This window comes from Netta rufina (assembly GCF_964035555.1).
Source record: "Netta rufina genome assembly, chromosome: 35".
NCBI classification, from domain to species: domain Eukaryota; kingdom Metazoa; phylum Chordata; class Aves; order Anseriformes; family Anatidae; genus Netta; species Netta rufina.
The window spans coordinates 288,725-299,438 of NC_140159.1; the positions used below are offsets into that span (position 1 = coordinate 288,725).

At 66.5% G+C, this 10,714-nt stretch overlaps 1 protein-coding gene across 1 annotated transcript; it reads right to left on the reverse strand.

Annotated features, from left to right (window-relative positions):
- TP53 (tumor protein p53) lies at positions 1–10,282 on the reverse strand. Its single transcript, XM_084304141.1, is given in 11 exon segments — positions 1–269; positions 856–938; positions 1,195–1,274; positions 1,843–1,854; positions 1,857–1,910; positions 1,913–1,960; positions 2,827–2,938; positions 3,371–3,483; positions 6,085–6,271; positions 8,646–8,844; positions 10,237–10,282. Coding segments are annotated over 10 exon segments (912 nt in total). The 5' UTR covers positions 8,736–8,844; positions 10,237–10,282; the 3' UTR covers positions 1–136.
- Between the last annotated feature and the right edge of the window lie 432 nt (positions 10,283–10,714).

Consider the following 10,714-nt stretch of genomic DNA (forward strand, 5'->3'; position numbering starts at 1 on the left):
GGGGCGTGGTTTTAGCACGAGGGGGGCGTGGCTTAGTGCAGGGGCGTGAGGGGTGGATGGGGCCAGGGGGGTTGGAGCAAGGAGGGGGCGGGGCTTGGGGCGGCAGGGGGCGGGGCTTGGGGCAACGGGGGCGGGGCTAGGCGGGGCTGGGGGGCGTGGCCAGCACGGGGGGCGTGGTCAGTCCGGAGTCCTGCGGCTCCCCCTTGAGCAGCAGCTTCTTCCCAGAGCGGGGCAGCGGCCCCTCCCCCCGCGGGCGGTGCCCCTTCGACCTGGGGGGGGGGCAGGAAAATGGGGGGGGGGTCAGGGACCCCTACCCAAATTCCTACCAAATTTCTACCCCCCCCCCCGGCCCCCAAAAGCGACCCACACGTCCCCAAAATGAGCCACAAGTCCAGGAACCCCCCCCCCCCCAGAGGATCACCCCCCAGGGACCCCTGTGCCCACCCCCCCCGATGGTATTGATGACCCCCCCCCCCCCACCAGAGGACCCCCCCCCTTTACTCCCCCCCCCAAGGTATTGCTGACCCCCCCCCCCCCACTAACCCCTGTTTCCCCTCCCCCAGAAGGTGCCCCCCCCCCCAACAGGCGACCTCAGCTCCCCCCCCCGGTGTGTTGGTGACCCCCCCGCCGAGGAACCCCCTCCCCAAGTGTCCCCCCCCCCCAAAACACCCAAGCATCTGGGACCCCCCCCCATAAAAAACAACCTCTGGCTTCCCCCCCAAACACCACAGCCCCCCCCCTGCAGCTGCCCATGTCCCCCCCTCCCCCCCCAGGTGCCCATGTGCCCCCTCCCCAAAGTGTGTGCCCCCCCCCCCGGTGACCCAGCCGCCCCCCCCATGCCCCCCCCCCACTCACGGCCGTGGCGCTGCCCCCTCCTCGGCCATCTGCAGGGCGTCGTTGATCTCCTTCAGCATCTCGTAGCGGCGGCGGCCGCGCACCTTTTGGGGGGGGGGGGCACACGGGGTCCGGGCTGGGGTCCAAACCCTGCCCCCAGCGACCCCCCCCCCCTTTTAAATCCCCCCCCAGGACCCCCCCAGACCCTATCACCGCACCCCAACCCCCCTCCTCCCACTCCCACCCCCCTCCCAGGGGCCTCAGTTGCCCATGGGACCCCCGGGCTGCCCCCCCCCCGCATAACCTATGAGCCCCCCCCCCCCCCCAAAAAACACCCCCAGGACCCCCCCCAGCCCCCACCTGCAGGCAGAAGATCTCGTTGTCGGGGTTCAGCACCCGCTTCTTGGGGGTCTCGGGGGCCTTGGTGGGGGGGGACAGGGCTGGGGGGGGCCAAAAAGGGCTGGGACCGGTGCCCGGGGGGGTCCCCAATGCCTGGGGGGGCCCCAGTACCCAGGGGGGTCCCCAAAGGCCTGGGGGGGTCCCCAAAGGCCTGGGGGGGGTCCCCAAAGGCCAGGGGGGCCCCCATTGCCCAGGGCAGGTCCCCACCTCCCCCTCCCTGCAAGCCCCGCCCCTCAAAGCCCCACCCCCGGGCCACTTGACTCCACCCCCACCCCAATTAGCCACGCCCCTATCCATCCGACCACGCCCCCTCCCATAGCCACGCCCCCCAAAAACACCCGACCCCACCCCCTCCGTTTGGCACCACCCCCGCCCTCCCAGCTGCGTTGCTCCGCCCCCACCACTTAGCCCCGCCCCCACCTCCAAAAGACCACGCCCAGCACTCTGACCACGCCCCCTTTGCCTGACCACGCCCCCAGCCCTCCCCAGCCACCCAACCCCTGCCCGCAGCCCTGCGCCCCCCAGCCACCAAGCCCCGCCCTCCAGCCGCGAAGCCCCGCCCCCTCATGTACCAGGCCCCGCCCCCATCCGCCAGGCCCCGCCCCTCACCTCGCTTGCCCCGCCCCCGGCCCCGCCCCTCTTGCGGAAGTTCTCCTCCTCGATCTTGCGGTCCCGGCCGGGCAGGCGCACACCCGCACCTCGAAGCAGCGGCGCCCCAGCAGCTGCCCCCTGCACCCCAAAAATAGGCTGGGGGGGGGCTCTGAGCACCGGGACCCCCCCCCAGGACCCCCCCGACCCCAGAACCCCCCAGAGACCCAGCCACGGATCCCCCCTCCCCTCCCAAGACCCCCAAATTCCTGCCCCTAAATCCCCCCCCCACCAAGGTGGGATGAGGTTTTGGGGACCCCCCCTGAGCCCCCCCCATTTGGACTCATGCAAGGACACCCCCCCAAAGACCCCCCCCCAGTATATGGGGGAACCACCCAGCCCCCCAAAAAACAGGCATTTTGGGGCATCCCCCCCAAACCCATCTATTTTGGTGTGCCCCCCCCCAACCAGGGATTTTAGGGCTCCCCCCCCCAAACCAGGCATTTTGGGGCTCCCCCTCAAACCCCAGATATTTTCGGGTGACCCCCCCCAAACCCCATCTACTGTAGGGCACCCCCCCAAACCCATCTATTTTGGGGTGCCCCCCCCAACCAGGCATTTTGGGGCTCCCCCAAACCCCAGATATTTTGGGGTGACCCCCCCCAAACCCCATCTATTGTGGGGCACCCCCCCCAACCCCATCTATTTTGGCGCGCCCCCCCCCAACCCTATCTATTTTGGGGCGCTCCCCCCCAAACCCCATCTATTTTGGGGTTCCTCCCAAACCCCAAATATTTTGGGGTGCCCCCCAAACCCCAGATATTTTGGGGTGCTCCCCCCCCCCTCAACCCCAAGCACTTTGGGGCTCCCCCCCCCTGCTCAAACCCAGGCGTTTTGGGGCTCCCTTCCAAACCCCAGATATTTTGGGGCTCCCCCCCCAAATCCCATCTATTTTGGGGTGCCCCCCCCAACCCCCAGATATTTTGGGGTGCCCCCCCCAACTCACCCCCGGCCCCTCCAGCGTGAGGATGGCGAGGATGGGGCGCCGGTTCATGCCCCCCATGCAGGAACTGTTGCACATGAAGCTGTACAGCACCGTGGTGCAGTCCGAGCCCACCTGGGGGGGGGGGGAACACACACACAACAGCATCAGGGGGGGGGTCATGAGGACACCCCAAACCCCCCCCCGAAGCCCCCAAAGCCCCCCAACCCTGCCCTTAGCCCCCCAACCCTGCCCCGAGCCCCCCAACCCTGCCCTGAGCTTCCCAAACCCACCCTGAGCACCCCCCCCCCAAAAAAATAAAAAAGGAGCATCCCATAAATTGCCCCCCCACCCCTGAAACACCCCAAAACACCCCAAATCCAGCCCCCCCCCCCCCCCTCCAGCCCCCCCAAAAAGCCCCCCAAGAGCCTCCAGATGCCCCCGGGGGTGGCAGAGGGGAGGCTCGGGGAGGGGTTATTTGGGATGGGGGGGGCTGTTAGGGAGGTGGGGGGGGGTTGGGGGTACCTGGGGGGGGTTTTTTGGGGGCGGGGGGGGGTTTTGGGGTACCTCGGGGGGCTCGTAGGGCACGGTGACGCTGTGGCGTTTGGTGGTCTCGTCGTCGTGGTACCGCGCCTGGGGGTTCCCCTCCACCCGGATCAGGTGCTGGGCGGGGGCCAGACCTGGGGGGGGGGACGGGGGGGGGGACGGGGGGGGCATCAGCCCATAGCCCCCCCCCCCCATAACACTAATTATCCCAATTTCTCTCCCCGTAAAGCCCCCCCTCCCGGTCCCGATTCCCCTGGGATCCCCCCCCCCAGTGACCCCCAGACCCCCCCCCCCGGACCCAGTTCTCTCAATGCCCCCCCCGCCAGCCCCCCGATGTCCCCCCCCCAAAAAAAACTCCTTCATCCCCACCCCCATTCTCCCAAGGACCCCCCCCCAATCACCCCCAAACCCAATTCCCCCAGGGACTCCCCCCCCCCCCAATTTCTCCCTACCCCTGCCCCCCCCAAATCACTCCCATGGCCCCCCATTCCCCCCCCCAATCACCCCCAATTTCCCCCATACCCCCCCCAAGGACCCCCCAAATCACCCCCAGACCCAACTCCCCCCATGCCCCCCACCCCCCCCATTTCCCCAATGACCCCCCCCCCATCACCCCCTACCCAAATCCCCCATGCCCCCACCCCACCCAAGGACCCCCCCCCAATCCCAATTTCCCCCACGCCCCCCCAAAGACCCCTCCAACCCCCCCCCAATTTCCCCCATACCCCCCAAAGAGCCCCCCAATCACCCCCAAACCCAACTCCCCCCATACCCCTGACCCCCCCTGACCCCCCCAGGACCCCCAACCCCCCCAAAACCCCCCCAGCCCCCCCGTGCCCCCCCCCAGCTCACCATCGGTACCCTCCCCATTACACTCGTGGTGGGGGCAGCACCACCCCAAACCCAACTCCCCCCATACCCCTGCCCCCCCCCCGACCCCCCCAACCCCACCCAAGGACCCCCCCATCCCAATTTCCCCCATACCCCCCCCAAAGACCCCTCCAACCCCCCCAATTTCCCCCATACCCCCCCAAAGACCCCCCCAATCACCCCCAAACCCAACTCCCCCCTTCCCCCAGCCCCCCCACGACCCCCCCAACCCCCCCAAGGACCCCCCCCAATCCCAATTTCCCCATAACCCCCCCAAAGACCCCCCCAATCACCCCCAAGACCCAACTCCCCCCATACCCCTGCCCCCCCCCGACCCCCCCACCACACCCAAGGACCCCCCCAATCCCAATTTCCCCCATAACGCCCCCAAAGACCCCCCCAATCACCCCCAATTTCCCCCATACCCCCCCCAATCACCCCCAAACCCAACTCCCCCCATACCCCTGCCCCCCCCCCCCCCCAACCCCTCCAAGGACCCCCCCCATCCCAATTTCCCCTATACCCCCCCCCCCAAAGACCCCCCCCAACTTCCCCACGCCCCCCAATCACCCCCAAACCCAACTCCCCCCATGCCCCCTTCCCCCAAAGACCCCCCCAATCACCCCCAAACCCAACTCCCCCCATACCCCTGCCCATCCCTGACCCCCCCAACCCCCCCAAGGACCCCCCCAATCCCAATTTCCCCCGTACCCCCCCCCAAAGACTCCCCCAATCACCCCCAATTTCCCCCATACCCCCCCCAATCACCCCCAACCCAACTCCCCCCATACCCCTTCCCCCCCACGACCCCCCCAACCCCCCCAAGGACCCCCCCATCCCAATTTCCCCCATACCCCCCCCAAGACCCCTCCAACCCCCCCCAATTTCCCCCATACCCCCCCAAAGACCCCCCCAATCACCCCCAAACCCAACTCCCCCCAATATCCCTGCCCCCCCCCGACCCCCCCAAACCCCCCAAGGACCCCCCCAATCCCAATTTCCCCCATACCCCCCCCAAAGACCCCTCCAACCCCCCCCAATTTCCCCCATACCCCCCCCAAAGACCCCCCCAATCACCCCCAATTTCCCCCATACCCCCCCCAATCACCCCCAAACCCAACTCCCCCCATACCCCTGCCCCCCCCACGACCCCCCCAAGACCCCCAACCCCCCCAAAACCCCCCCAGCCCCCCCGTGCCCCCCCCCAGCTCACCGTCAGTGCCCTCCCCGTTCCTCTCGTGGTGGGGGCAGCGCCACCCCAAACCCAACTCCCCCCATACCCCTGCCCCCCCCACCACCCCCCCAACCCCCCCAAGGACCCCCCCAATCCCAATTTCCCCCATACCCCCCCCCCCAAAGACCCCCCCCAACTTCCCCCACGCCCCCCAATCACCCCCAAACCCAACTCCCCCATGCCCCCTTCCCCCAATGACCCCCCCCATCACCCCAAACCCAACTCCCCCCATACCCCTGCCCCCCCCACGACCCCCCCCGACCCCCCCAGGACCCCCAACCCCCCCAAACCCCCCAAACCCCCCCAGCCCCCCCCCAGCTCATCATCAGTGCCCTCCTTGTTTCTCTTGTGGTGGGGGCAGCACCACCCCAAACCCAACTCCCCCCATACCCCTGCCCCCCCCACCACCCCCCCAACCCCCCCAAGGACCCCCCCAATCCCAATTTCCCCCATACCCCCCCCCCAAAGACCCCCCCCAACTTCCCCCACGCCCCCCAATCACCCCCAAACCCAACTCCCCCATGCCCCCTTCCCCCAATCACCCCCCCAATCACCCCCAAACCCAACTCCCCCCATACCCCCAACCCCCCCACGACCCCCCCCAGCCCCCCCGTGCCCCCCCCCAGCTCACCGTCGGTGCCCTCCCCGTTCCTCTCGTGGTGGGGGCAGCGCCGCACCACCTCGGCCACGTGCTCCGACTTCTTGTAGACGGCCACGGCGCGCAGCACGGCCCCCGGGGGGGGCGCGGCCCCCACCCTCACCTGCACCGGGCAGGGCTTGGCCAGGCGGCAGTACAGCTTGTTCAGCACCGGGGAGTACTGGGGGGGGGGGGCACGGAGTCACCCCCGGGACCCCGCCAAGGTGTGTCCGTGCCCCCCCCCCAGAACCTGCTAGGAATCCCCCCTAAATAACTGAGACCCCCCCCCAATTAATAGGGACCCCCCCCGCCAGTTAATGGGGACCCCCCCCCCCAGGTGCATAAGGACCCCAAAAATATAGGGACCCAGCTAGGACCCCCCCAAAATAATGGGGACCCCCCCAGGTGCATAAGGACCCCAAAAATATAGGGACCCAGCTAGGACCCCCCCCCAATTAATGGGGACCCCCCCCAGGTGCATAAGGACCCCCTGAAACATAGGGACACCATCAATTAATGACCCCCCCCCCCCAAATAATGGAGACCCCCTAAATAACCAAGGACACCCCCCCCAGGTGCATGAGGACCCCAAAAATATAGGGACCCAGCTAGGACCCCCCCAAAATAATGGGGACCCCCCCAGGTGCATAATGACCCCAAAAATATAGGGACCCAGCTAGGACCCCCCCCCAATTAATGGGGACCCCCCCCAGGTGCATAAGGACCCCAAAAATACAGGGACGCATCTAAGACCCCCCCCAAATAATGGGGACCCCCCCAGGTGCATAATAACCCCAGAAATATAGAGACCCAGCTATGACCCCCCCCCTCCTCCCCAAATAATGGAGACCCCTCCCAAATAACCAAGGACCCCCCCCCCAGGTGCATAAGGACCCCAAAAATATAGGGACCCAGCTAGGACCCTCCCCCAATTAATGGGGACCCCCCCAGGTGCATAAGAACCCCCCTGGTATACAGGGACCCCATCAATTAATGACCCCCCCCCAAATAATGGGGACCCCCCCCCAATTAACCGAGACCCCCCCCAGGTGCATGAGGACCCCAAAAATACAGGGACCCAGCTACGACCCCCCCAAAATAATGGGGACCCCCCCAGGTGCATAAGGACCCCAAAAATATAGGGACGCATCTAAGACCCCCCCCAATTAATGGGGACCCCCCCAAAATAACCAAGACCCCCCCCCCATCTGCATGAGGACTCCAAAACTATAGGGACCCAGCTACAAGCCCCCCCCCAATTAATGGGGACCCCCCAAAATAACCAAGACCCCCCCCCCCCATGTGCATGAGGACCCCAAAATAAAGGGACCCAGCTAGGACCCCCCCCCAATTAATGGGGACCCCCCCCCAGGTGCATAAAAACCCCTGAAACACAGGGACCCCATCAATTAATGACCCCCCCCAAATAATGGGGACCCCCCCAATTAACTGAGACCCCCCCCCCCAGGTGCATAAGGACCCCAAAAATATAGGGACCCAGCTACGACCCCCCCCCCAATTAATGGGGACCCCCCCCAGGACCCCTAAAAACTGTCCCCTCCCAAACCCATTTGGGACCCCCCCCAACCTTTATGGGGTCCCCCCCAATGACTTGGGACCCCACTCAGGACCCCCCCCAACCCCCCAAAAGCCCCCGAGCCCCCCCCCAAAACAACTCCAGCCCCCCCCAGGACCCCCCCACCTCCCTCCTCCCTCCCCATTTCCCCCCTCCCACCTCCCAGGACCCCTTTATGGGGTCTCCTGGGTGACCCCACAACCCCATAACCCCCCCTTACCCCCCCCCAAAGATGCTGTTCCCCCCCCCGTGCCCCCCCCAACAACTCCAGCCCCCCCCAAACAACTCCAGCCCCCCCCAGGACCCCCCCACCTCCCTCCTCCCTCCCCATTTCCCCCCTCCCACCTCCCAGGACCCCTTTATAGGGACTCCTGGGTGACCCCACAACGCCGTAACCCCCCCAAAAAAAAATCCTGCCCCCCCCCCGTGCCCCCCCCAAACAACTCCAGCCCCCCCAGCCCCCCCCCACCTCCCCCCTCCCTCCCCATTTCACCCCTCCCACTGACCAGGACCCCTTGTGGGACCCTTATGGGGTCTCCTGGGTGACCCCACAACCCCATAACCCCCCCCCCCAAAGATCTTGGCCCCCCCCTGAACCCCCCCAAAACAACTCCAGCCCCCCCCAAACAACTCCAGCCCCCCCCAGCCCCCCCCCACCTCCCTCCTCCCTCCCCATTTCCCCCCTCCCACTGACCGGGACACCCTTATGGGGTCTCCTGTGTGACCCCACAACCCCATAACCCCCCCTTACCCCCCCCCAAAGATGCTGTTCCCCCCCCCCGTGCCCCCCCAACAACTCCAGCCCCCCCCCAAACAACTCCAGCCCCCCCAGGACCCCCCCCACCTCCCCCCTCCCTCCCCATTTCCCCCCTCCCACTGTATATACACCCTTATAGGGTCTCCTGGGTGACCCCACAACCCCGTAACCCCCCCAAAAAAAATCCTGCCCCCCCCTTGTGCCCCCCCCCCGGCCACGTACGGTGCAGGTGACGGATTTGGCGGTGCCGGTCTCCTGGAAGCCCAGCTGGAAGTCGTAGTGGCCCCCGTAGTCCTCGGTGGACGGCACCATGGGGAGCGAGGACGCCCGGGGGGGCTCGGGGGGAGCCGCCGGGGGGGGCTCGGTGCCGGGGGGGGGCCCCCAGGGGGGGCTCGCTCGGCTCCAGGGGGCACAGGTCCTGCTGGGGAGAGGGGCAGGGGGCAGCCTTGGGGGCACCCCAATGGCGGGGGGACCTCGTGGGGACGCCCGCGTCCCTTTTTTGGGGTCATTCAGGACCCTTTTGGGGCAGCCAGGTCCCGTTTTGGGGTCATTCAGGACCCTTTTGGGGACATCCAGGTTCCTTTTTGGTGCCAGGGTCCCTTTTTGGGGTCATCCAGGACCCTTTTGGGTTCACCCAGGTCCCTTTTGGGTGCCAGGGTCCCCTTTTCGGGACATCCAAGCCCCTTTTTGGGGACATCCAGGACCCTTTTGGGGAACCCAGGTCCCTTTTTGGGGTCATTCAGGACCCTTTTGGGGTCACCCAGGTCCCTTTTGGGTGCCAGGGTCCCTTTTTGGGGACACCCATGTCCCTTTTTGGGGTCATTCAGGACACTTTTGGGGCACCCAGGTCCCTTTTTGGGGTCATTCAGGACCCTTTGGGGTCACCCAGTCCCTTTTGAGGTCACCCAGGTCCCTTTGTGGGGACATCCAAGCCCCTTTTTGGGGACACCGAGGTTTCTTTTGGGTGCGAGGGTCCCCTCTGGGGACACTCAGATCCCCTTCTGGGGTCATCCAGGACCCTTTTGGGGCACCCAGGTCCCTTTTTGGGGTCATTCAGGACCCTTTTGGGGACATCCAAGCCCCTTTTTGGGGTCATCCAGGACCCTTTTGGGGTCACCCAGGTCCCCTTGGGGTGCCAGGGTCCCCTTTTCGGAACATCCAAGCCCCTTTTTGGGGTCATCCAGGACCCTTTTAGGGCACCCAGGTCCCTTTTTGGGGTCATCCAGGACCCGTTTGGGTGCCAGGGTCCCTTTTTTAGGGACACCCAGATCCTTTTTGGGGTTACCCAGGTCCCTTTTGGGTACAGCTGGGTGCCAGGGCCCCTTTCTGGGGACGCCCCGGTCCCTTTTTGGGGTCATCCAAGCCCCTTTTTGGGGTCATTTTGGGGACAGCTGGATGCTGGAGTCCCTTTTTGGGGACACCCAGGTCCCTTTTGGGGACAGCTGGGTGTCGGGGCCCCTTTTTGGGGATACCCAGGTCCTTTTTGGGGTTATCCAGGTCCCTTTTTGGGGACATCCAAGTCCCTTTTTGGGGTTATCCAGGTCCCTTTTGGGGTCATTCTGGGGACAGCTGGGTGCTGGAGTCCCTTTTTGGGGTCATCCCAGTCCCTTTTGGGGTCATTTTGGGGACAGCCGTGTGCCTCGGCCCCTTTTGGGAAGAACCCACAACCCCGGCTGCTTTTTGGGGGGGGAACCCCTGGAAATCCGGGACCCCATTGGGGTCACCCAGCTGCTGGGGTCCTTTGGGGACAACGGGACCCCCTTGGGGACACCGGGACCCCCCCTTGGGGACACTGGGACCCCCCCCTACTTACCACAGCCAGCGGATCGTCAGGGGGGGACAGCGAGTGCATGTTATCGGGCAGCCTGGAGGGGGGGGGGGGACACAATAAGGTCACCGGGTGGCACCCCCGTGTCCCTGTCACCCCCCCCCGTGTCCCTGTCACCCCCCCGTGCCCCCCCCCGCCCCCACTCACATGTTCCAGAGCTCGAGGAAGACTTCGGGGGGCTCCAGCAGCGGCTCCAGCTCCTCCGCCATGGGGGCGGTCCCCGGGGGGGGCACTGGGGTCCCCTAAAAAGGGGGGGGGGGACACACACAGAGGGGACGGCGCTGTCACTGAGGGGGGACACCTGGGGGTCCCCTGTAATGGGGGGGGGGGGCACCCAGATGGCCTTTTGGGGGGGCATCTGGGTCTCTGGGGGGAAATTTGGGGGAGGGGGGAGCCTCAAGGCCCTTTTCCTTCCCAGTTATGGCCGCACAAATGGGGGGGGGCTGACCAGTATGGGCCAGTT